We start from the raw sequence: 27875 nt of genomic DNA, 5'->3' as shown, positions 1-27875 counted from the left end.
GAGAAAGGGAAAATCCCAATTAATTTTTTATTTTATATGTATACATGCAGCCCAATATTTCATAGACATATTTGACTCAATTATAGGTTTAAGATACACAAAAATTATATTGGCCCCAATATCGTTTTTCAAATGAAATCAATCAATTTCTCTTTCATTATTCTTGACGATCAATTTTGGGTACTTTAATACCATTTTCGATAGACCCAAAGGGGAAAAAATATTATAGCTTGCTTTTGTGCTGACGGGCCACAAATAAGCAATAGAGCTCGGCAACAATCAAAAGTGTGGGAATCACTGATTTAGAGAATGGTAGTGTTTTAAATCCATCAAATTGAACAGACAGTGCATTGGCTATTGGCATCGACTATCGGTGAATAGCATTGTTGGAAAGGGGGGGGGGACTAAAAAACCAGCACCTGCCGCTTCCTAAGGGAGAAAAACACAAGAGAGGAGGGGGTCCAGGGATTTTCCTTGAAATACAGTAATTCTTCAATAATCATAATAAGAAGAGCAGATGCGTTTTTCTGACTATAGCTCAACGTCATCAACAAGGTTTTTAATATTATTATTATATATATTGTGTAGAAAAACAAAACGAATCAACTTTTGTATTTAATAGTAGAAGAAGCTCATTCCCCTTTTTAGCACTAAAAAAATCGTGAACTAAGCTGCCATATGTGGCTTAACTAGACTTCAAATCAAGATTTTTCCATTACAAGATCATTAGCTACATTCGATTTTACAGTATATTAAAGTTAAGTTTAAGAGTAACTATATAATAAATGTATGGTTTATGCAAGTATTAAGGGAGACAGAGTAGCTAGAGAGGGTTGCTTTTTATTTGGAAATGCTACGTGAATTAAATGGAAAGATAGTGAAAAGGCGTAGTACTACTAGTATCAGGAAAAAAAGCGTGAAGGGGGAGGGAAAAAAATCATCTTGCTCCTTTGTTTTGTTGGGCGAGCGGTTGTTGTTGCATAGAGGGTGTGTAGTTTACTAAAAAGGGAAGCCGGGTTCTTTCTGTTTGTAAAGTTTGAGTCAGTAGCGTTTTTAGCTTTCTATAAGGCGTACAAAGATATTATTTACTCTGGTGTATAGAGTGTTGGTGAATATTTAGATCTAATTTTTTTAAAGTTTTTGATTCTCAGATGAAATAGCCATGATGGCTACTCAAGAAGAATTAGAGAATCGCTCAAATTCTCGTTATGAACAAATGTGGATGTCTCATGAGCCTGTGTATGCTCATGTTCAGAAACAGAGAAATTATAGCGATCCTCGTGCCCATTGGGCAGCCATCGTGATCCAAAGAGCTTACAGGTCCTATCGCCTGAGTCGTAAATTCAAAGGACTGAAATCCCTGCAGTATAATCACTTGGATGTCCTTATTCTGCAAGCTGCTGGGCTTACATTGGAAGGATCTCCTCGCTTAGGGCGGCCGGCAGTAAGAAGGATTCGCAAAAACTATCCTTCTACTCAAGACACTCCTTTAAGGCGCTCCAGGAGTTTAAAAGACCCTGAGAGACGGTCTCTAGACCCTTTCAAAGACTCTCGATCCAAGGACGACACGGAAATTGACTTCCTTCCACCTCCTCCCCCTTTTTGTGTGGATGCCCCTCCAGTAGCAGCAGCAGCAGGAGTTCCAGACATGTATCACACCCGTGTCCAATCCTCACCTGCTCAACTGGAAAGTGAGCCTGCTCTATTAGAAGAGGAGGAGGATTTCCCTCTTCCTCCTCCCCCACCCCCTTACATCCCTCCTCCGCACCTGGAGTCGGATGATGAACCTCTTCCACCCCCACCTCCCCCATTTGATCCCAATGATCCCCTCCCCCTCCACCGCTCTCTAAGCCCTCCACCCTTTCATTCCTACCATCTCGGAATTCCTGTGCTTCCACTTCCTCTTCCATCTCTTCCGTTGACTCAGGATATGCACACACACCTCCTCATTCACGCTCATGGATCTCCTCTCCTCGTCTCATGGCTAGTCCAGAATCCAATACATCTATTTCAAACTACGCTCATCCTCAACAAATCTACGATATCTACGTACCTCCAGCACAAAAAAAATCAGTTCGTATCCAGGATACTCACAATTATCTTCCTCCTCCAAAACAACACATCAATACACTCAGACCACATGTGGATGATACCATCCGGAAAAGACAATATCGAGTGGGGTTGAACCTATTTAATCAAAATCCTGAAAGAGGCATGGAGTATCTCATAAGGAAAAACTATGTAGAATACTCTCCTGCAGCAGTAGCCAAATTCTTAATTGGTCGCAAAGGCATTAGTAAGAAAATGATTGGTGAATACCTCACAAGCCTACAAAGACCATTTAACATGGCCGTTCTACATTGCTTCGTTCATGAAATTGATTTCTCTGGTCTCCACATTGATATTGCCCTAAGAATCGTAAGCTACTACCTTTTATAACTATTCTGAACGAAATGTTAATGTTGTTTTTATTTTTGCAGCTGCAACAAGAAGTCATGCTTCCTGGGGAATCACAGAAGATTGAAAAAATGGTTGAAGTCTTCTCCAAGAGGTACATTCAATGTAATCAAATGTTTGTTGCTAGTTTCAAATCCACTGACACCATATTCGTTCTGAGTTATGCTATGATTCTTCTTAATACGGACTTACATTCTCGAGCGGTTCGGTCTTCCAGACGGATGAAGAAAGAAGACTTTGTCCGGAACCTAAGAGGAATAGATGGGGGTAACGATGTTGACGAGGACATGCTCCGTGGTATTTTTGATCGCATTCGTACCAATGAATTTCGTGCTGGCGCTGACCATCAAACTCAGGTCTCTAAAGTCGAAGAAAATATTCGCGGAGACTATGATAAAGCCGTGGGTGGACGATTAGCTGAGCCACATCGTCGCCTAGTCTGTTTTTGTCGACTGACGGAGGTACCTGACATGAATACACCCAAAAAAAACTTTGTAAAGAAAGATGCCCTACATCAGAGAGGTGTTTTTCTCTTCAATGATCTTCTTGTCGTAACTAAAAGCCTAGCTAAGAAGAAGTCACTCCATCAATATCGCTACTGTGTATCCCTTAGAGACTTGCGAGTAAATACCTTTTCTACGAGTTTATATGTGCATGGCATTCAAATACAGGATCGATTTTCTGGGAAAGTAATTTCCACTTTTGATGGCAAAAGTGAATCTGATCAAAAAAGATTTGTTCATGACTTACAGGAATCTGTGTCTGAAACAATTGAGATGGACAGAGCTAGACTGTATTTTGATGATACCGAAGAAGAAGAAATGTTATAATTATTGCTATTATTATTTTATTTATGCGCAAATATTATTATCAATTTTAGAGGTTTTATATATAATATAATAATACATGATTACTGCTTATATAATAGGTATATATTTTTTATTTTATTTTAATATTATTTAAAGGAATAAAACTCAATTTTATTTCATTTGAAAAAATATTTGGTTATATTTATTATTACATGTTTATAAATAATACGAGGATTGTATGTATATATTTACAACTAAAAGTTTTAAACACATCTGGGACATAAGAATGTTTGTTTCTAACATAAGAAAGAAAAAAGTAGCAATAAATAATTGTGCTAAATTGCAATTCAAAATTCACTTTTGAGGTATATTTAATTCATCAATAATAAGCAAAATAAGATTCCCGAGCAGAAAATTGATATTATCGTCTAATGACTAAAAAAATAAATAAATAAAGTAAATAATCAATAGTCAAACCTCATGCAAATTCAAGTTTATGGTACATAAATATGTATAATATATATATGAATATATTATGTTTGTTAAAAAGAAAGTAAACAGTATGAAGCTTAAGCTAATTATTTGTATCAAAATATGAATTTCTTCAATTAATAATTTAACACCTCGAGTTCGGTGCTATGATGATGATCATATTCATTGATGTAAGGGACTAGTATAAAAACAATGATATATAAGGAATAGTATTTGGTATCAAATTTACTCGTCCTAGGAAAAGAGGTTAAGTGATAAAAATAGTTAAAAATTATTCCGCATAATTTATCATTCCTTACCCATTCACTGGGATCTACACCTTCCATAAGATCTTGTTCTAACACATCATCCATTTTTGGAATGATCTTGGCAATAGTTGCACTTAAATCCGATGGGTTGATTACAGCTCTCTCTTTAATTTGTTCTAATTTAGGAAGAGAGTTTCTGATATTGTGCTTAGCACTGCCATTAACACCATTTGTTACGGATGTATCTGATCCCTGATTAGCTTCACTAAGACATTTCATGTCGTCAGGTTTGAGACTGATTCGAGGAGTATCTTTTTTAACTCCACGAAGCCATTCATCAGCAGACATTGTATGTTCCCATAGGATCCGTGTAGGTGGAAATAGATCATCTTGAAAATATGCAGTCTTCACTCTTGGAACAGAAAAAGAAATGGGTTCAATTGTATTGTTGGTTAAGCGGAAAGCCTTAGCGAATTCCACTTCTTTGACATTGCAAGTTATTTTTGGAAGAAATGCAAATCCTTGATGAAGGCCTGATGGTCTATATGGTGAAAGACCAAAGAGATGGGGTGCATCATGAGCAACTTCAAAAGTTGTAACTGTGCTTTCTCCCTGAGGTAATTAAAAATGAAATAAAATAACATAAGTCAATATACAAAGATTACTATATAATCGTATCATACCCTTCCAGTCAAGAATAAAGTGTTTGAATCTTCATCATAGTAGGGAATAAGTACTGAAGGACTCACAGCAAGAATGACAGAATTAACTTGTGCTAAATCGTCTACCTTGTAAACGGAAACCTGCTGTTCAGATTGACGACTGAAACCCGTAATTATCAAATATTGACCATTAAGCACCCATACAACACGGGCACCCTTCTTTGGTGTTACTTCGCCTCCTTCAATTATAGGTAGTAAGCTTTGTCTAGGTTCATAAATACGTATTTTTTTATCCTTACAGAGTGTAGCAACAAATTTTCCACATGGGCTCCACTCTGCACTAAAGAGTTGATCTTCATGACCCTAAAGAAATTTAATAATTTCGTTTATATTTGAGAAGTCTAAGAATCTTTAAAACAATAACTACCTTTAGTTCAAATTTGGGCTCACTCATATCGTTTAAATCCCATACTCTAACCGAGCGATTGAAACATGCTGTAAGTACAATATCTTTAGCCAAAGGATGGAACTTAACAATTTGAACTTTATCATTATGTGTTTGGAAACATAAATCAGGTTCATTGATAGGCTGTTTTAATCCGCTGTCAGGGATTTTCCAGTGCCTCAAATATCCATCATCGCACGCAGCTACCAAGTGATTATCATCAAATGGATCCCACATAAAGTCCATAACATTCGACTTGTTGATGAGGACTGGCAGGACTCCATCTGGAATACGACCAGATTTTGAAATTTCAAAAACAGCTAATTTTCCTCCAGGTCCTGATATAGGCAAAACAATTCTCTTGCGATTGGCTATAACATTAAAAATGAGAGTCTTAATTTATGTTCATCGACAAAATGTACAAACTCACCATGAACCATATTACATTCAGCAGGCACAGTCTTGCTGAGATTTTTCAAATTTTCAAAATGTTTGCTTTTATGTAGGGATTCACCTTTCAGATGTTTGAATTTAGATATACGACCAAATACCTTACTCATGGGTCGAGGTACCTTTTGGTCAGGATTTTTTGATCTTAACTCTATTGATGATTGATTTCGGAGTTTATTTTCCTTATTTTCATCAATGGTTTTGATTTCACTAGGGGAAATTGAGTTTGTTGGACTCGGCGTTGTGGATCCAGTAGACGTACCATCTGTTTCTACGGCTAAAAAAATAAATTTAAAGAATAAAGATACAACTCATTGGATGGAAAAATATGATAAACATTTACTTTGTACTTACTTTCTTTGGTATCTGATAAGCTTTTTCTTATATTTTCTTCAAAAAGCTAAAAAAAAAAGAGTATATTTTTTTTAAAATAATCTTTCGTCAAGAGTAAGAAATCAGAAAAACTTACTTTCTTTCTGTCTCTAATGCTGGGTTGTCTTCGAAGAACAGCAAGCCCTTCATTTGAATCATTAGAAGAATCCTCAGAGATTTGAGCTTGACTAGACGAGACTGGTACAAATTCAGGCTAAAATATATATTAAAAAATAATGATTCAAATATATTTCTCAAAAAAATATACCAAGAAATAGTAAAGATATATACCTTTGACATAATATTTGGTTTTACAAAGGAGCCGCTAAACTTTTTAGAATCACAAGCGGTCGAAGCAGAACGAGTGACTAAGCGAGGATTGCCAATACCTACCATACTAGGTTTAACAAAAGCATCCTTGTAAAATAATCAAGCATTAATTGGCACAAGCAGCAATATGCAGAAAAAGCAACATTCACATATAAAAAAGATAAAATCAGACACGTAGCTTACATCATCATCCTTTGACTTCTTCCCATTCACACTCGAACTTCCATTTGAATGTTTCCCGTTGGACGACTTGACTGACTTAATGAGTTCTCTTTGGCCTAGAGGAGTTTCCTGAAATATGACTAGGTTTTCCTTGAGACGACTTTTAGGATTAAGATCAATTTTTGATGGTGGTGTGTCGCAATTTTGCGACCACCAGTTTCCAGAGCTCATAGAGGCTTCAAGACCATTTGTCTCGGGATAGATATCAGCATGATAATCCCGATATGTCTGCAAAATAGTTTTTATGGTTGTAACCAGGTAATGACTTGTAAGAAAAATAAATGGAACCTACTTTACGTGGAACTTGCCACATAATGGGGACAATTGAAGAGTCGCACAATTGAAGAATGCGATTTACTTCTCCTTGCATGACATTCATGGCTCGTTTAGGTACAAGGCATGCTCCTTTGGTTTGATCGCCAGAATATTTCAAACCTTCAACAATGTAAGGTTCACGATCAGTAAGCTCAATAAATTGGATATTGCGATCTCCCTTTCCACTAAGAAAGCACATATTGGTATCAGGATCAAACAATGGAACTAGGATTCTAAAATAAAAGAAGAAGATAGATCAACTAAAAGAACACTTGCAATCGAATTAATAAAAATGTCATACCCTGACGACATATCCAGTCCCATATTTTTGACGGGAGTTTCAAGATTTCTCATATCACGAATGGTTATTTCTCGAAGTCTATCCTATAAAATTAGCTTATTTGTGAAACAGTTAATTAATATTTTATAATTAGTATTCATACACCACTAAATCCAGATGTAAAGAGTCGATCCGAATCTCCGATCCAAACAACTTTAGAATCTTTGAGTCCTTCGTGTGAATTGCATATGGCTGCAACAGATCCTTGTCTAGGGTCCAAAATTCTAAGTTTTTTGTCTTTACATTGAGAAGCTAGTAATCGACCACTTCCATTGCGCCATGCCACACTTTGAACTTCATCTTCATGGTTCTGGAGAAGATGATATTTTTTATATAATGACAATCCTTTAAAAAAAGGCAATTTAAAAAAAAGTGTTATCTTACACAAAAAGAGTAGAGATCCTTTGCTTCGATTAAATCCCAAATGGTTAAACTTGTTCCGGAGGAAGTACAAAGAACATTATCAGCAGCGGGGTGAAACTCAACTGTTTCAACCCTCTTTGGTTGTAATGGGAGTGTAAGTTCTGGATTGGATAGATTTGAAGTTAGTCCAGACTCTGGAATTCTCCACAATTTAATCTACAGAAAAGGAGTAGAATATAGTTTTAAGAAGATGTTCGTTAATATATTTGTGTATATACCGTCAAATCTTGAGATCCAGTTGCCAATAGACCATCATCAAAAGGAGAGAACTTGAAGTCCGTCACCATGTCAGAGTGAGCATGAATAACTGGAATGTTAGTTTTGTTAACACGTCCCTTGGCCTCAAGAGGTAATACAGCTAGACTCGAGCCATGTGCATCCCAATTAAAGGCCATAAAGGCTGCACTGGCAGCAATGAAATTTCCATGAGATCTATAACTTCCAATAGAAAGATCACGGATATGTTGTTCAAATTTGGGTACAATGGGTGCAGCATTTTTGTACTTTGAGGCTTTAAATCTCCATGCCATTGCTGTGATTTATGTAATATCTTGTTCGATATTAAAAAGAGATGAACGTTCGTCTGTAACTGTGTGAGATATATATGTTTTTAGCAAATGTTCAATTACTCATGAAAGATCTCCAGGTGGGATATCCTTAGAAATGAAATGTTGCATGTAATCCACCAATAAGTCTTGTATCATTTATAACTTAATGATTATTGATATATTTTCCGTAAAGAAGTCGTCATGTTTGTTTCTCTTTATACTAAGCGTTATATAATGATTCCAACTGAAAAACAGAAATGATTCGTACTTGTAGAATTGCATCATCAATTGATTTATACTTTAATTTACATATACACATAAACACTTTCGGTTTTTTTTTGTTTTGTTTGTTTGTTTTTCCCCCCCTCAAAATACAAGCATTAAGTCCTCATTTATGATGGGAACCTTATTAATTATTATGCATCCATATAATGTATAAATTAGAGAAGGAAATTCCATCCCTGATAGATACGTATATGTGAGCGAGTGAGTGACTTAGTAGGCAATTGAGGTAATCAAAGTCATATTAAGAAAAAGTAGGATATCCAAATGACTCTTGATAAATGATAAGGGGTGGAAACCGTTTTCTAATAAAATATATGGAAGTTGTAGCATTACAATAATAAGTACATTAGAAAAGTGTATTGAATGATCAAGAATTGAAAGGGAAAAATATGAAAGCACAGGAATGAAGAAGAGAGCTGTAGGTGTGAGGATGACTCTTAAGTCTAAGTGATAAGTGATAGCCTGATAGGCGATAGGGTGTGCCGCATTCATCACATTTCATTTCCTCTCTAGTAGATTAGTTCTCTCCCTCGCAGCTCACTCAGTCCTTACCCAAGGCAAACAAGGCAAAAAGATCACATCCCTGATTCATTCCTAAATAGTAAATACAAACTTCAGATTTCGTATTAAGTTATTACATTTGTAATTTCGGGAAAAGATTCTTATTTTGGGAATCATGAAATCAAAACAATAACACAAAAAACTTCCCACATAAAGAAAAAGATAAAAACGGTTGGAATACAGTACTACTTACATGGATTTAAAGTCGGGTGGTGGTAACCCAGTAGGGCAATGCACGTACTCCACAGAAAGGAATATTCACGAGTGACACAACTAGGGGAGATTCCAAACTTGCAATCCCTGATGGAGGTAATTTATGTGTATAACTGAATTTCATTGAAGAGTACAAGAGTGTTGAGAAAAACAGGAACGCCGACAAAACATACAATAGAATAAAAGAACACAAACAGTATTGATGTGACGCGCTCAGTTATAGGATGTGAAGCTCTTTCTACGTGGAGTCTATTCACCCTCCTATTTATATAATCTATACAACTTTAAAAATCATTTCCATAACAGTTCTTTTCATTAATAGAACAAGGGGGTTCATGTCTCAAAATTAAATATACCTAAAATCGTATGCAGTATCTATATATAATAGCTATATATTTCATACAACACAATGTTTTGAGTATAAATATCTAGAGTCTACGCGGTACACGCATCCCAACTTACAATTCATCTCTTTATTCCATTAGAAGTTTTTGCGCCTGCGCATTTAAAAACCGGCGGATGCACAATCGGGCGAGCTTTCATCATTGTCAATTAATAAGCCTTTTTCTGTCAACATAAATATTCGTCAATCAAAAGGGATCCTAGGAGGGGGTCTCTGTCCTAGTGGTTTTTAATACTTATGAGCTTTTCATTTTAGAAAAGGGGCTCTAGTACATCACATTATATTTGTTTTATTATAATATAGACCATTATTACAATATTATATATTCGTTGATGATAGACTTTTTATATATTATAATATACAAGAGAAAATGTATTATTGTTTTTCTTGTATTGTAGTCTTTGTTTCTTATGAAAAGAAAAATAAGTTAGCTAGGAATCGAATTCAAGGAGGCAGGAGGAGGTGGGGGGGGGTTAGAAGCTAAAAAAAGAAAATGGAAGTACATTTTAAATGACGTTAATTGTAAAGTTAAACCTTGAAGAAAAAAGTAAAGAAAATAACACAACAGGAATCATCATATTCGTTGTAATTAAAGATAATGTTAAAAAAAATTAATACACTTCCTCTTTTATATCTATCTACAATATACATAACATAATATTGTAACAATATGCCACAACAATTCATTTCAAATTTCGATAAAATGAAGAAGAAGAAAATATTATGTACATAATATAATAATTGAGGCCTTGTATTCAATTGATAAAACAAAGATAGACTATCTGACTAAGTACTAATAGCCATTATATTATTAATGAATGACTGACGGAGGATGATATTGATTGTTCGATTCGGTGCTTTTCTACATATCATTACAAGCTCCATTTAACATCACGTCGTTACCTTTATTGTATTACGTAACCTTTACGCTCAACAAAAACTGAAAAAAACCCAAAATCAGTTGGTAGTTTCTTTGCAAAAATGGAAATATTATTCAATAACTGTGGAAAAGCGTTCCCTGCATAACAAAATCCCATTCTAATTCAACCAATCAACATTCATGATACTGATTAGGGGAAAATAATAAGATAAATCGACAGCAGATAATAAAATTCACAGTATATTTATTTGTTAGTGAGGTAACGCCATGAATAATAAATGGCTACCTGTACAACACGGTGTTACCTTGCTATCACAAAAATATTTTTTATTTTTTTCAGCTGTCGATGTGTTTGTTTCTTTTCCCCCATATCAGTATTCTAAACGTTGATTAATTGACTTCGAAATAGCTCTTGTTAAGCAGCGAACAATTTCCAACAATTATTGAATAATAATTAGATGGGAAAAATTAACTAACTAATTCCAACAGATTTTGGCCCTTTTTTCAGCTCGTTTTTGGAGGAGAAGTTGCGAGGTACAATAAAGTTCACCTTTATTATTTTGTTTTTTCTAATCAGTTTTATGAATTTTCATTGATTGAAGTAGAATTAACGAACGTGCTAAAAGAGGTGTGATAATAATTTAAATTTTAATATTAACCCTTAACACTGTACTGTTCCAAATTATTTTTGAAATGATATATATATAAAATATAAAATCCGTAATTTCGAAAATAATTGTTTGATCTTCAGCCTGTTCATAGTTCAGTCTTTAATATTGAGAAGGAAATAAGTGCCGTTCATTTTTGAGTGGCTGAACGGGAAAAAATCTTTTAATGACTCAAGTATTGAAACTGTGAAACCAAGTGGTGAAACTACATATCTGATACAAAATTATACAATGTATTTTATGTTCAGCTGTCAATGTTTCTGTTTTATTTTAATGAGTGTTTTACTGGGAGCAATTCCCAACAATTATTAAATAATAATTTCATAGTTGGGAAGAATTAGTTAGCGGCTACCCCTGGGTTTTTTTTCTTAGCGAACTAAATTTGACCAAAAATTGTTCACATGTTGATCGTTTTGTTTAAAAATAATGAAACAATAAATAGAAAAAATGACCTGAAAAAGTGTGAACGAGTCCAAGTCTGAAAAGGTTTAGGTTCCTTACATAATACAATATTTTCAATCTACCTACGAGGTTGCGATGTGGCATTTTGAAATCAAATTCTTAAACTTGAACCCATTGTTACTTATAGCTTATATTATATTGTACGTAGTTTTATTCATCAATGGGCTTTGTTGCAAAGTCTTTGATTTACCTACTCATTCTGGTAGCACTCTTACATTATTATATGTGTACCTATATTAAAAAATATCTCTTTGTTCATCTCTCTCCACGCACAATGCCTTCGTTGACAGTTCTTTTACTTTTAATTTGATTCACCTAACATGTATGCATGTAGACTTCGTAGAGTGTAGATCATCTGAATAAGTATTTAATATGCATGTATAAGGATTGGGTGTCGGTCTGAAAATCCTAGACCGGTCTAAGATTTTTAGTAGATCTAACTAATTGGGTCAAAATCGGGCTCAGAGAAAAATTCAGTCTACATCGGTCCCAAATCTGAATCGGTCTCATTTAAAATTTGGTAAAGACAAATTCTATAAATTAATTGTTGATAACGTCAAATGAGTTTTAAAATTGTGAACATCAACCTACAATAACACCATATGAAGTTCAGTGTGTTGAATAAATCATATTTGTACAACTCATAAATTGTCCATAGATTGGGACACAATAAAGTCGGTCTATATATTGAGACCAAAAAAATCGATCTACGATTTGAAAACGATTAAATTTTCGTTTACAGTCTAAGATCGCAGTCTGGAAAGAAATATCAGTCCAAATTGCTCTAGAAAAAATAAACTAATACGAAACTGGGGGGGGGGAATCGGTCTTTGTTCGAGTTTCAACACGAGTATGTATGTATGAACTCATTAAAGTCAAATCCATTCAGGATCTCTTTTAACATGCTATTTTTGTACTTTAATGATAATCCTGACCTTGATTGACCTTCAAATATAGGCTTGTTAGAGAGGTTAAATTCTGAATAACTGATTATTGTCTACAATACATACTTTATATAGATTATACAAGAACATGATTTAAACATAAAATCCATATTTGGATTGAATATTTGATAGTTTACTCTGTTAGTCTTTTTTCATCCAACCTAAAGAAAATAATATCTAATCTAGCTTTTCAATGCCGTATTATCAAATCAAATGGACAAATAGGAATCCTCGAAGCGATCAAAATAAGCAAGCTACTTTGCCTAGGTACATATATTAGTGTTGAGATTTGGTCCTAGATCGATTTTTTTTCTTTTCAGTTCAAATTCAACCAATCCACGTTCAGAACAATGATTAGAGTGAAAGAAGAAGAAACATCGGGAGCTGACAACAAAATACAGTGTAAATTTTTGTATTGGTGAGGTAACACCGTTGTCTTAGACCGGTCTAGTATTTTCAGTCTGGAACCCAACACTAATACATATAGTTTTTCAAAGAATGACTAATTATAATTATGTATGTAATTATAATCTTTGCTTGACTTTGCTCTATGTGTCTCTAATCAATCAAACTTGCTCAAGTATCAAGATGTAATAATACACCTATTGTATAAAAACAACAACAACATCTCTATTACCAGGGCCTTATTTATGTATATAATATGTTGGTGGACTCCATATTACATCCATTTATGTATAACTACAGATACAATGAACATAATATGTATATACATACGTATCCGTCCTCGTTCCTCTCTTCTTATCTATAGAGGATTAGAATCATAGATTGAGACAAAAAATGGATCCTATCTACCTAGAGGACACAAATAATTACTTTCGACCTTTTGATAATGCTTTACTTACATAATATGTATTGAACATGGAGCCATGATTAGGGGTGTTAGTTGTAAGCATTTTCTGTATACATATGTATAAAAAAGAAAACGAAAATCAAGATTGTAACCCTGACAACTGGAAGAATGTTGGGGAGAAGAGGAGCTTAGTTGTCATGATGTTTTATTAGATTAGCTCAAATCTGCTGCCTATGAGAGGGCAAAGAAGGAAATCTATACAAGTCCCGCTCTGAATCAAGCAAGGACATAGGCAAATCCTCAATATTACTCTCCATCATTCATGAGCATACGCTCTCGTCGTTAAACATTATACATTGAATAGTGTTCTTTGTTTCAGTCTTGTAAAATACAAAACACTGTTTAGGTTACCAACAATAATAAAACTCAATTGCTGAAAAAATGTAAAGGATTTACAACCCTAGCCACGGTGAGAGATATGAAAATTGTCAAAGTCATCGTGATCACACATTTAGAAAAATTCTAAGTTGGTAATCTGCAAGATATTATTGGTCATATCAAGAATGATCTATCCCTATTAGTATTTCGAAAATTCAAACGTGTTAGGGAGTGCACTAAAGCACTAATATATGTATATTAAAAGTTCAAAAAATAGTTCAACTTCTGAACTAAAAAACTTGAGGGGGAAGGGATGACTTTACACTATTGAAATTCTTAAATTGGGCAATGGAAATAAAAATATTAAGAACTCCTGTTATAAGTCAATGACAATAGTGAATACATTAAGTGGCCATTACAGACTTTTTATGTACAATACATACAGTAAAATCCTCAACCAGTGAGATTCTTTCAGGGTTTATACATAACTAGCAAAGGATTACCCGGCGTTGCTCGGGTAAAGGAGGGAGAGGGAAATCCCATTGAAAATGGTCAAATTAATTGAGAAAATAAAAAAACTATTCATCATAAAATACTTCTAATATACTAATAATTATAATAACTATGAATGTTTCCAATTTTCACCGATTTCTTTTGTAGCCTATAACTTTTTTTGATTTTGAGTAAATTTAGAAAACGCAGTTTCGTATAGTTGTTTTCGAAATGCCAATCACTTTTTGATAAATAACTTAACCCCCTATCTAGTCTCCTTGAGCTGAAAAAAACGGTTTATGGGTTTAGCATAAGCCCCCCTTATATGGCCTCCCCAAATATCGACACCCACGTCTCAGCCTGTCCCAGCTCAAAAGAGGGACCCATGCAAAATTTCAGCCTCCTAGGTTCTATCCCTTGGAAACGTATAAAGGACATCTACACACACACACACAATCTCTTATATATAGAGAGAGATATATTCAAATTCAAAAGGATGTTGCGTTTCCAGGTATATATATTAATTATAATCTACATATATACACCTATGCAGTTATATACTATGCTTAATTCATTTTCGTTCATGATTGGAGTTATAAATTAAATTATTCACGTTACGCATAGTTACCTTTATTGTATTTCGCAACATTTCCTCGAAAAAGAAAGAAAAAAAGGCTAAAGTTAATCTTCAGTTGTCCTTATCAGATCACTGAGTAGGCGAGAAGGAGCAGAAACATGAACAGCTGACAACAAAATACAGTGGAATTTTTGTGTTAGTGATGTAACACTCTGTGAATGATATTGATAACACCCCAGTAACAACAATAATGGTATCATTACTCATGATTTAGGATGTGAAAATTGTCTAAAGGCTCGTGAGTGTTAAGAAAGAAACCCCTCTTATTAGGCTTCAAACTTCAAGCCTCCATCTTTAAATCCTTCATGCAAGAATTTGTTGGGTCTCTCCCGGGGGAGAAATTGATGGAAATTCCTGAGGTTAAATCGGAATTTGGGACAGCTCAATACTTGTCTGCAAAGGGAATGCTCTTTTTTAGGGGGAAAAGAGGGAAAATGGCGGCCCGGACTACAGGAAACAGAGATCGATGGGACATCCAAGAGGCGAGAGGAGGCTAAAGTTATTATATTTAGAATGTATTACGTTTTTAGAGTTTATCTCAGAAGAAGGATATATATATTCCATAATAAATTAAAAGAAATAAAGCATATAGATTATGCTTGAATTTGTGCTACTTGTTTGGAGAAATTTGCTCTTTAATTTTAGATTCATTTATGAGAAGATACTCACTTCATAAATGTATTGATATCGGAGAGGATCATTTGATGAAGAATCCACTTACTATATATAAGATGTAAAACTCATCAGTCTCCAATGAAAAAAAAAAAAAAATAATTAAAACAATATATCGACAATTGGCAATTTCAATTTATTTCTGAAGTGGTTTGCTATGAATGCTATGTTCTTTTAGTTTTTATTAAATCGGATATCTCTTTAATCATTATTAACTGTGTCTATTTGGAATTTATATTAAAACATTATACTGTCACATTATGTATCCCAAGCTCCTGCTGTAAGAGCGCATTTAAGGTCATTTTTTCCTGAAAAATTCTTTATATATTCCATAGTAAAAATGTATACCAAAAACGAAGATACATAAAATACATTGGCAGACAATGGGAGCGATTGATCGCTTCAAGGAAGCACGGAGGTCAAAATTTACTTATATAAGGAGATACCGAGGTCAAGGAGACTATATATAAAGGTGAGTCAGCAAGGAAATTCTACGATTCTGGTTTTTTTTTCACTATCAAGAGAAGAAGGAAAATTTAATGACGTCAATGTTGAGGAACATACCACTCTGTTCTATATAATTGTAAAGTAATAAATTTAAAAAAAAGAACTTAATTCATTGCAAGGGAACACAAATTAAGTAAATAAATATAATTAAAATTCATTTATAGTACAAAATGCTAAACTTAGGACCATGGAAAAAAGTATGAAAAGCAAAACTTATTTAACTTATATTGATATTAATATCTATAAAAGTAAATCCTTTCCAATACTTATTCCAAAAGTTATGAAACTTGAAGATATCCTTGCTTGATATTTTATAGAAAAATAAAATCAATTTCAGAACTAATTATTTAAAAAACTAATATTAATTTGCATATTAATAATAATGAACTATCTGTATGTAAGCTTATATTAATATGCTTTATCTATATGATCTAATTTGCCATTTTATTACATAATATAAGAAGGGTGAATAAAAGAATAGCAATAAGTAAAAATTATATCATCCATACATACATGAATAATAAATATTAATTTGAAAATTGACCAATCTGTCTCAGATTAGCACTTGCGATCTTCACAGTTTGAGCTTTTTATTAAGGTTAATTACTCTAATTCTTGTTCTTATTTTCACAAAGAATATGATGACTTCTTTAGGCCAGTTAATTCAATTAGATGATTATGCAGTCTTTCAAATACGTCTGGGTTTTTATCAATTGCGTCTTCATGGTTACAATGAAAAGCATTGAAATGTTTTTCCAGACAATGAAAATTTTTTAAAAGCTCACACGAGGGGATTGTAAGGCCTCCCTTAAAGATCAATTCAATCCAAGGGCTAGACGTTTCTTTATAAAATCCGAAGTTACATGTCTTTTTACCTAGATTTGGATAAAGGTCTTTAAATTTTTTCCCCAAAAATCCTGCAATATAAGCCAGACCCTGATCTGAACAATCATTGGAAACTTGAGATGATTCTTCTGTATCTGCTGTAATTACTTTTTCGGCTTCAAGAGGTTCAAGAAGTCCAAAATCATCTAAAGTTTCCAATGCTCATTTTCTTGTATATGCGAAGAAAAGAGGTGACTCGTTATTGATTTAGCAACTATTTCACCATCATCCTCATCATTTAACTCCTCTTCAACAGCTGGATTTCTTAATACAAGTTTATGATTTTTTCCAATTAAAATTACATTTAGTCTTCTGAGGGCTTCCACTGAGGATGGATGAGTATTGTTTCCTGTGATGGCACGAATCCGTGAGAATTCATTCTCCGGACAATCTTGATTTAGATGAGTGTTTAAAATGAATTTCATTCCATTACCCTTGATACATTGAAATAATGATTTTGTTGAACGAATGGAGATTAAATTTCCAACCGCCATACGCACTTGATATTCTGAAATAATAATTTTTTCAGAGATAATTTTGATGCTATCTTCGAGGAAGCCAAGTTCACACTTAAAATCTTATAAAAAGATTTATTGAGTCTGGCGACTGGGCAATGAAAGAAGTTTCCTGGAACGTAAATATTCAAAGGCTCGAGAACTAATTCTTCATAAGATGAGGGCAGTGATTACATCCTCTTTTGAGTATCCTCGATAGAAATTATTTAAGGGATCTATAATTCTTCTTACTTGGATTTTGGAGTGGCTCTTTTCTAGGGGGGTCATTATTAAATTTTGTTTAAACTTCTTTAAGTTTAGCAACTTGGACTTATTTTGTACCGTCACAATTCCATTTTCGTCAAAGAAAGTTCTTTTTGCATTTGCGTCTCCAAAACAAAGGCCCATTTGCTTCCTCAAACTGGTCTACTTTTTCGAATTTGTAAACGTGAATCTGAGTGCTTTGTGTCTTGGTCAAAGGCTCTAATGGGGACTCAGTGATCCTGCTACGAATTTCCATGCGCCTTTCATTATTGGTCTCTGTTTCCGAGTCCATGCTGGCTTCCTGGACCTTACTTGCTTCCAATCGTTGTTTCACAAGCTCTTTCTTTTCGCTAGTTTCCTTACGAATATCTCTGGGAGGATTTGGGTCCATCTGAATTGGGAGAAGGAAAGGAAATATGGAGTGAGGGGACAGAATCACTTTTTAATTTCTTCCTGGCCTTTAAGTCAAGAAGCTCAACCTGGAGATTCCGCTCAAAATCATTGGATGTCGATCACAAATCTTAGCATTCTTAATATTAATTGGATCTTTTCTCCTGCAGACTGAGATCCAAAGACGCTGGAACATCAAATTTTTCTGAGGAAATACAAAATACTGGGTATCCCGTGGATTGGGACACCAGGGCATGACACAAACACGCCTTGAACCTCGATATGATTCCATTTTTGCTTGACAGATCCAAATTAGTGCAATTCACTTCATTAAAATGTTCTGAACTGCCACAACAGTGACGTCACTGCGTCAGCTGAGTCAGCTAATACAAACCAGACAGTCTTAGAAGATCCTTGATGCCTCACCTTTATAAGGAGTCACCTTGGGAGATACGAGAGAATTGGGGCCTTAATAACATAAATGATGTTTTGAATACAATGAAACTACTCACCCTGCAATAGCAATGCTGAAACGATACCTTCAGATCTCCTGATTTCATCTCCATTGGTATACAATTGTATTATTCATAATAGTACACACAAATTCGCGAATAATTTGAGCAGAGTTATGCTTTTAGGCATACAGATGTGTAATTTTATCTCCTTCCTCCAACCTCATGTCTGAAAAAGAGATGTCAAACCCGGACTTTGAAGCATCATTATGAATTTCTAAATATGGATCGAATTCCCGTAGGATAGGAGAGCACGATTTTCTTAAATTTGACAACCATTTTAAGTCACTCAGACTCTAAGATGACAATCTGATTGATGGCTCATAAGGGTCATGAATGTGTCTTCCTGCCCATGGGAGGGGTCGGCTTCAATCTTGCCTCTCTATTTCGTTGGTTCGACTTATTCTTAAGGAAGTTATTTATGCCCTTTTATGTTCGTGAGGCATCAATTAACTTCCCATTTGCATCAAAAATTTTGAGATGAGCGTGGACTTGCAGTCCTCGTATAGCTTTGTTGTCAGGGATCATCTCCTGTTGTCGGTTTCTAACTATGACCTGCATCCTTCTCTTTCATTCAACCACATCCCATGTTCCTCTGTTCCTCTCAATCATGTCCTGGTATCTACATTAATGGCATAGCTATAATGAAGTTCCGGTTTAACTCAGAGGATATGGTTGGAAAATCATTGGGATTTAGATACTTTTTGACCTTAGGTAATGTTCTTGGAAAAAATATTTCTTGTTCAAAATCTTGAAAATGTAAGATAAATAACAGATGAACGTCATAGAAAATGCGACATCTTGCGAAAAAATATTGACCATACTATCTCCTCCAGCTAACGGTCGTGTTTCACTACTTGGTTTAAAACTTTAAAAGATATATGTACAAGGGTCTGAAAAGTTTTCTACCTCAACATGAAGATGGCAGCACTCGGAAATAAAAGCTAGTCACATCTTCTCTAGTCTTTCAAAATGCTCAGGGATCATGTTTATACTAAATGTAGGAATATTCTAAAATCATTATCTTTAAGTCGAAGGGGGTTATGAAAGAAAAACAGTAATTGATTTAATTTTGATAAACATTCTGTGGTGCATTACATATAAAGTTCAAACAACCAGAGTTCCATAACTTGTAAATATTAAAAAAAAAAGTTATTTTAATAAATCAAAATGAAATAATATTTGGTATTTAAAATAGTTGATTGACACTTAACTAAATAAGATTTTATAAGTAAAAGAAAGTTTAACTTGACCAATCTACTAGTACAAGTAAAGGTTAATAGAAATACAAGGTTAGACCATCATGTAATTGGGCTTGCTAGTATTTTTAATTTTATGTATCGTACCGGGTGCTGGGCAAGAAAACATATATTGACAAAACACGCAACCACTCATACACTATGATGACAATATTAAAAAGGGTGGTTGAAGTCAAAAATCAGTCTTACACGCCTTATGGTTTAACCGTTTATTTCTTTTAATCTTGGTACAAGTTATAATTCGTAAAAAATACAATTTGTAAATAACATATATGTATATGTCACACTAGAGGTTGAAATCCAGTAGAATCGTTGATTCTCTTGGTAGAGATTAGAATCCTATTCTCTCTTGGAAAAATTACAATTTTACTGAGGGAGATAGTATCATTGAATATTTGAGGAGGTTGTGTATTTGCGAAAATCTGACGCAAAGTCATACCCTCTAATTTAATTATAGTTAATAGTAAATCATTTAGGTTTAGAGTTTTAACAAAAATAAGCTGAATATATATAAAATCTTTTTCATTTTTCATCTTTAAGATAGCGTATTCATGCTAGTAATAGTTAATCATTTACATCATATTTGCCTCTTTGAGTTTGTGTACTAGCACATTTCTTTTAGTAGTCCTTGTGTAGTGATGTGTTGTTCGCAATCAATTCGTTCTTTTGAACGACTCTTTTTAGTGAATGTACTCAACCAACTCAGTTGCATGAATGATTCGTTCGTTTATACCGTAAGTTTCCCATTTCCCAATTATTGTTATTTAATCAATGATATTTCAACCTAAACCTCAAAATGTGAAGATCTCCTTATCCTATTCAATCCTCAACTCAACAGATTAATCAAGCACTAAAAATCATGTTTTATTTCAGAAGGGTTTTGAAACAATGTTTTTACTTCCATTCGTTAGGATCCAAAACCCTTCCAGTAATATGAAGATAGTTAATTGCTACAAAGAACAGAGTTGTTTCCCTGAGGCACAGTGAGGGAAGCACAAGTGAAGGGTTGAAGTGAGCACAACACAATCTATGATTGTCATAACTTATAAAATATTTAGATACATTTAATATATATTTTATATAATCTAGTTCTATAAATCTAGTACAATCCTGTCCATGGTCTCTTGATGAAGAAATTGACTGCATATGAATGTCAATTATTCTTCGCAACGGACCATAATAGTAGTACTCTGTGTCTCCTTCAAAATGCTTTGAAACCTACGTATTGAAGTTTGAACAGTTGTTATTGGATGTGAAAGGGATGGATCATATATTCTAGAAATCTATTAGGAGACCCAGCATAATCCTATGAATGATGATGATTGTTGTAACTTGTAGGATTCAATCCAGAGTTGAGTTTGAAGCAGGGTAGAGTAAGTAAGAGCAATGACGGCAGGCATTTACTTGTATTTTCCAGGCTATAAGTAATATCAACAGATTGGGATTCCATTTCTACTCACTATTTAAAATTATCACGACGTCATTTCTAATCCATAAACACCATAAATCATTCGTATCCTTCTCCACCCATCACTCATCTCCAGTGTCGACTACCCAGTGCCAAGCCCTCCCTCTACAGCCCTATACGAAAACTACTAACTGGTGTAGAAACATAAACCGTAATACGTCACTAAATATCCCTCTTCAACGTGGGAATGAATTTACTGGGAATGAAATTAGCAGCCACGGTCCATAGAGGGTATGACTTTGCGTCAGATTTTCGAAAACTCACAACCTCTTCAAATATTCAATGCTACTATCTCCCTCAGTAAAATTATAATTTGTCCTAGGAGATAATAGGATTGTAATTTCTACTAGGAGAATTATTGATTCTCCTTGTAGAAATCATGATCGTAATCCGTCTTAGGATAGATTGCGATCATGGTCTCTACTAGATGAATAAACGATTCCACTAGATTTCAATCTCATCTGTGACATATGAAAAATATATATATAATATTAATATATAACAATAAAGCAATGTTTGTTAGTCAATGGAGGAATCATTTTTAACAACGAGTGTAACTAAAGGTCTGTGCACCATATTAAAAAAAGAAAAAAACCGGAGAACATACAGAGTTACCTTACTGCGGTTTCTGGGAACAAGAAAAATCCACGTTATATTAAATCTGAATTATGGGGGGAGTTTTTAGTACTAAAACCCGTAAAATGGGAGAAATTATTTTTCAATCTCCACTTTTTTGTATGATTAGAATTATTAAACATAAACTGTATGCCAGACAAGATATTTGTAAAATAGTTGTAAAATTAAATCTTAACCTGGTATTTACTTGATTTTTAATCCGATCATTTCAATACCGTAAAATTAAAATAATCGGAACTTAATCAATATTTATTGAGCAACCTTTTTAATTGCAAGTTTGTATAATAAGTAATAACCAATAGTTTTAAGCCTAAGTATCAAATTAAATACTTACAAGACTATGGAAAATTATACACTTTATTATAGGAATAGTATGCACTAACTCATCAACAACTATAACCATTCTTGTTTACCTTAATATTATATGGTTTTTTATAATTTATAATCATAATATAAAAAACCGCGATTTGAGAGGAATATACCCCAATATGCGAGGAGTCAGAATAATTCCTAACACAACGTTATACGAAATCTGGGATGTTTAAAACCACGTTATGCGGTGACCCCCTCTATATAAAACTGAAATGAGGGCTTGAAATACCTCTACCTAAAATATTTATCCAAAAATTTAAAATTACTTTCTCCATTTGTTCAAAAGTTATTGTCGATTATGCTTTTTTCCCATTCTCAAAATTTAATGGCTTCTTACTGTTTAAATATATAATCTTCCTACAAGGTTTCACTAAAACCTATACGTAACTTAATCCGTATCCCAGCTTTTGAAATAAAAAGAACGTTTTGTGTGACCTTGACCTTCGTCAATGACGTTGCAAAATTTAATGGGTTCTTTCTTTTAACATATATAACCTTCCTGCTAAGTTTTACCAAAATCAATGAGTAACTTTTCCCATAATCTTGCTTACAAACAAACAAATATAGGCGAAAACGTAACTACGTTCAATCTTGTTGGACGAAGTCATAATCAATAATGAATGTGACTTTAGATCTTATCTACCATATCAATATAGCAAATTTGTCTTCTGTTCAAATGTTTTCCCACACCACAAATATACTGATTTCATAGTTAATTTATTGTTATCCCGATGTCATTAGATATTAAATAATTAATCATGGTCCTTGAAGTTTTTTTCAATTTTTGATTCCCCAACAAAAAAATATTTTGAATGCAATCTCAGCATTTTCTTGCGAAAGTACCAAGATCCCATGTACATATATGTCGTACCTTTTCTCAAATCCTGAAACCACATTTTTTTCTGAAATGACAAAACTGATTTTTAATAGCAATGAGACCTAAATTTAACATAAAATTTAATTCAAGTAAAAAAATTATGATTTACGCCGGAGAATTTAATGAAAAAAACACTAACATCAACTAACTCAAACGACTGTTACATAAAAAACGCGAGTCCAATATGCCTGAAACTTTGGTGAGTAACTGTCAATAGATGCTAGATAGATTTGACTAGCTTTTATTTTCAAGTGCTGCCATCTTCACGTTTAGATCAGAAACTTTTCAGACAACCCTCGTAACTCCTATTTAAATCATCAGTGTTACTCCCGTTATACTGACTCGTGGTTACACTTTATATTGAGATGTTCTCTGCTCAAGAATGAATTATAATGATTACAGCTTTAGAAAAAATAAAACATTCTTCAGATTTCCAACAATAACAAAACTTACTTACCTCAGAATATTAATCCTAGTAATGTATTTGTTCTCTAGATCCTCGTGAGTGTAAATCAAATGAAAAATATATGTTGGTAATTTTACGAGAATCAGTCTAAAACTAAGAAAAGCAATGATTTTTAATGGTTTTATGTTTCAAGAGGCATATCTTTGGGCCCAATTTGAGGATGAAAGATTATACAGAATTTTTAGCAAAATAATATTTTTGATTTCTTCAAGAGTTCCCTATTCCACTTAAAAAATGTATTTATGCTAGTGCAAATTTTATGTTAATTTAACATAAAAACATTCAAAATCATTGCTGGTCTTAGTTTTATACTGATGATACCATCAAATACAAGCTGCTCACCCCCAAAAACATTTAATTTGATACCAAAATCATACTTCTCTCATGAGTATGACCTCTAAAATCAGTTATTAAAGTTTTTCAATATGTCAGCGCTAACTAGTGATTAAGATCTTAAAAAGGACCATATCCCGTTAACAGGTTGACTGATTTTAAAATTATTTTTTGAAAAGTATAAGTTTAAATGCATACATGCCATTTTTAAATATTTTTTCACATTATTCGACCATGGGTATATTGCAATATAATGGAAATACTCCACTATCAGTTATACGTTGGATGCATAACAGCTGATAATAAAAAAGGTTTATATATCCTAATGCCAGACAAAAGTACTAAAAATATGATTTAAATAGCAGTCTCTTAGTAATTGCGTCTTCAATTTATTCATATTTTGTAGAATTTTATGCTAAATATTTTTTTAATTTTATTGTAAATAATAATTATTTTAAGCAAAATTTGGACATATCGTTATATATAATAAAGAAAAATTTGCGTGCAAGCCTGATTTTTGAGAGTTGACTTAATATCTTAGAACTGAATGACTACTTCATATGATATTAGAAACCTGTTGTATGGAAATGCTCAAGCTCGCCCGCTACAAATGGGGTAGAAAAACTGAGAAATGACTACAATGACATAACATAAGTTCATAAGACCATTTGTTGTATTTTTATGAAAAAAATATTTATTAGATTTAAATAGTCAAACATGTAGATAAATAAAAAAGTCAGGCCAGTCAAATTAATAAATCACAGTCAACAATGGATTTGAAATGAGCTCATATAAAATCTGAAAACTCGAGCTTGACTTAAGTCCATATAAAAAGACTTACTTGACTTGGACTCGAAAATCATTTCATGTTTTTCACTGGATATAAAAAAACTCATTAAATTATTTTTTTTATTTTCTGAGCGCCAAAACTTGATTCGATGAATATCTTCAAGGACTTTTGATAAATGACTTGAGTACATAGACTTATGATATCCAGTTGACGGGGAGGGGGTACTGATTAAAATATTTTTTGTTTATGTTTTATTTACAAATGCATAACAATAACACAAATATAACACACTTTTCCATGAGGGAACGCATAGTGCATAAAATCTATTAAAACTGAAGAATGAAGGATTTATAGGTAAATGTTTTTACGTTATAAGCAATTCTTCTCTTACTCCTTCCAACCAAATTCAATTTGGAAAAAGTATCAAAATGAATAAGGAAGCACATTATAAAAAATTGATGGAAGTGTACCTAAATCAAGCTTATCCCTATTTAAAGAAGCAAGAACGTTACAAAAAACTCAAGAGAAGTGGAACTGAGTGAAAGGGGCTCCCCAGGAGTACCAGAACATTATTCAATCATTGAAGGGCAAGGCTACAAAAAGAAAATCCATTCAATTCAATTGGTAGGTTATTAATTATAAAAATACTACAACCAATTTCAGTAAAGGTAATATCAAAAATAGGGGAGAGGGGGTGCTATAAATTTAGGACGTCCAATCTAAGTTTTGGACCAACACAGACAGGGGGAGAGATGAGGGGGCTCAAAAATGGTACTTTTTCCGGACGTCATACAGTATGGTAACTTTTCCAAATATTCATTTATTAAAATCACAAATCATCTTTGTTTTTTTTCATATATTGTTTACTTAATAGGCTTAGAAAATTTTAATAAGTATTTGGTCCGAGTTAACTCATGTGTTTCTTAAAATCAATTTGTATAACATCCTTATACATTTAGAACTGGAAAGGCATAGTCTTTATTTCATGATATACTTGTCTTACAATGAGATACCTTTAATTATTCTTTTTAATATTTACATGTAGTTACTTTTAGTAATATTGATTTTTCCTCGTCTATTCGAAATATGTCAGATTTTTTTTCATCTTCATCTCTTTGCTACATTAAGCACGGCTTAATATCTTCATACATTCATTATTATAGTAAATCTATTTTAAACCTAACGTTGTAATGAGCTTTTTCCAAGGAATCAATAATAATATGTATATTTATGTATAGGACTCTTTATTTTATCATGTAATTATATACGTAATTAAACTTTTTCGTCCGAATATTATTGTAATATATATTCACGCAACCTAACCAGCTTATTACATATAATTTTTTCAATAAATATTATAAACTTAATTGAAAATAAATCAATCAAAATCGACCTTTTTTAAAGGCATTTTTTAAATTGAAATATAGGGTCTGTTCTATAAGTTTAGCTATGATATAAAGCATTTGAAGAAAAAACACAAAAATATATTTGCATCTAAGTAAGGTCCTTCATTTTATTCAATTTTTTGGTGGTTATATTCATTTTTATTGAGTATAATCAAGATAACATAATAAATAATTCATTTTTTCAATACTTAAAGGTTTTTATCAATTTATTATTTACTTTGACTTTCTCATGTCGAAATATGGCACTGAATCTTAGTTATACCCTAGAAACTTATTTTTTTTAAATGCTTTAAAGGGCAAACTTTCATGAATTGAAAGTTTTAATGGTCATATTCGTGTTCTACGGCTTAAATAACAATAATAAATGTGGGGTTCAGCCTGCGAGCAAAAATGCTGTTGCATTGTGTTATATATAAAGCCTCTATAAAGACAAGTTATTTTTGAAAGCAGTTTGGATTGTGAGGCATACGTCTTTTTGAATATGAAGCTCGGGTAGAAGAATTCAGCTCGAATTAAAGTAAGATTAGCTAGGGATGTCCTTGGTTTGAAAAACAAGTTGGAACTATTTACACAGGATTACCTTACAGACACAAATATTTACGTAGTATTTCGGGGGAATGGAATAAACAAAGGCATTGGTCAAGAATGACTCCGAACCATCCAAATCGTTGATGACCTTTGCAAGGAATCTCAACTGTTTCGGAAGGCTTATCAGGAACTTAGGGCCATTTGTTTGGCAAAATGCCACTCATCAAAGAAAACGTTGACCTGGTTGTCTTTTCTTTTTTGAGTTTGTTGACCAAGTATTTGGGCTCCAAGCTCGCCAGACCTCAAGCCCATGGACTTTTTTGTGAGGATCATCATTAAGCAACACCAACACAAAATCTGATCAGATGTCCAGGAGCTGGAATCTGCAAAAGCAGATTGTCATCAAGGCCTACTTCCGTTTCGAGGTGGAGTCGATACTGTTCATTTTGCGTCAATAACAGTCTCAACTCCACCTCGATTTTATTCAATAGTAATCATTTTTTATTTATTCAGCTTTCCTTTGGCATTTATTTTTATTAAAATCGGATGATTAGTTTAGTAGAAAATCCTTTTTTTTTTAATCACGTAGGTTGTTTAACAGAGGTTGTTTCCCTTTAATTATATTTAAATTGATACTTATTCCTTTTATTATAGATTTATAAACCAATTTACACCGAAGATAAACGAGAGTGTTTACTTCAAAGGGAGAAGTTAGTACCAAGAATATCTATTGAATAATGAACAGAACAGAAAAGAACAGAACATTCATTTTTCCTTTTCGAATCAGTAAATTGGGTTTTTCTATCCTAAAATCACATTCCTAATTTTGAGTAGTTGTAAATTCTAATCATCTTTAGCATTCTATTTCAGTTGATGTTAGCAGCCTGAACGGTGTTTTTTTTTATCTTAAGTTATTATCACTATTCTTTCATTCTCGAGGGGAGTACATAAAAGTATACATTTTCCGAGTGAGTGTTCATAAATTTGGCGAGTATTTTTAAGTATTTCTTGAGGAGTTATAAGCAAGCTTGTTAAAGGAACACATTTGTTTAAAGGCTGAAAATCTCATTTTTAGCGTTCCGGTCCAATAGTACTTACAAAAAAAAAAATCAAGAAATCAAAGTTTATATTTTTTTTTACTTTTTTAAATATGATTTAAAGGGATTATA

At 33.2% G+C, this 27875-nt stretch overlaps 2 protein-coding genes across 5 annotated transcripts; one reads left to right on the top strand and one right to left on the bottom strand.

Annotated features, from left to right (window-relative positions):
* The first annotated feature begins 1038 nt into the window (after positions 1–1038).
* Positions 1039–3377, top strand: LOC121118969 (IQ motif and SEC7 domain-containing protein 1). Its single transcript, XM_040713579.2, has 2 exons — positions 1039–2418; positions 2481–3377. Exons 1-2 carry the CDS (start codon positions 1981–1983, stop codon positions 3285–3287), a joined length of 1245 nt encoding a protein of 414 aa, XP_040569513.2. The 5' UTR covers positions 1039–1980; the 3' UTR covers positions 3288–3377.
* Positions 3378–3435: 58 nt separating this feature from the next.
* pod1 (coronin pod1) lies at positions 3436–9400 on the bottom strand. 4 transcript variants are annotated; one of them, XM_040713577.2, is made up of 16 exons: positions 9153–9367; positions 8951–8992; positions 7784–8357; positions 7527–7721; positions 7246–7452; positions 7104–7186; positions 6780–7035; positions 6449–6715; positions 6227–6352; positions 6033–6149; positions 5918–5963; positions 5544–5840; positions 5096–5484; positions 4690–5031; positions 4058–4618; positions 3436–3992 (listed from the first exon to the last, which is right to left on the bottom strand). In XM_040713577.2, the coding sequence occupies exons 3-16, from the start codon at positions 8093–8095 to the stop codon at positions 3984–3986; spliced, it is 3207 nt and encodes a 1068-aa protein (XP_040569511.1). In that variant the 5' UTR covers positions 8096–8357; positions 8951–8992; positions 9153–9367; the 3' UTR covers positions 3436–3983. The 4 variants fall into 4 exon arrangements, with proteins under 4 accessions (XP_040569511.1, XP_040569509.1, XP_071744487.1 ...); XM_040713575.2 differs by lacking the exon at positions 8951–8992 and having other exon boundaries at positions 9153–9373; XM_071888386.1 differs by lacking the exon at positions 6227–6352 and having other exon boundaries at positions 9153–9370.
* Between the last annotated feature and the right edge of the window lie 18475 nt (positions 9401–27875).

The sequence above is a fragment of the Lepeophtheirus salmonis genome, chromosome 5 (assembly GCF_016086655.4).
Source record: "Lepeophtheirus salmonis chromosome 5, UVic_Lsal_1.4, whole genome shotgun sequence".
NCBI classification, from domain to species: domain Eukaryota; kingdom Metazoa; phylum Arthropoda; class Copepoda; order Siphonostomatoida; family Caligidae; genus Lepeophtheirus; species Lepeophtheirus salmonis.
Note: the sequence above shows the minus strand (reverse complement) of the source record. Positions and strands in the feature narration are given on the sequence as shown.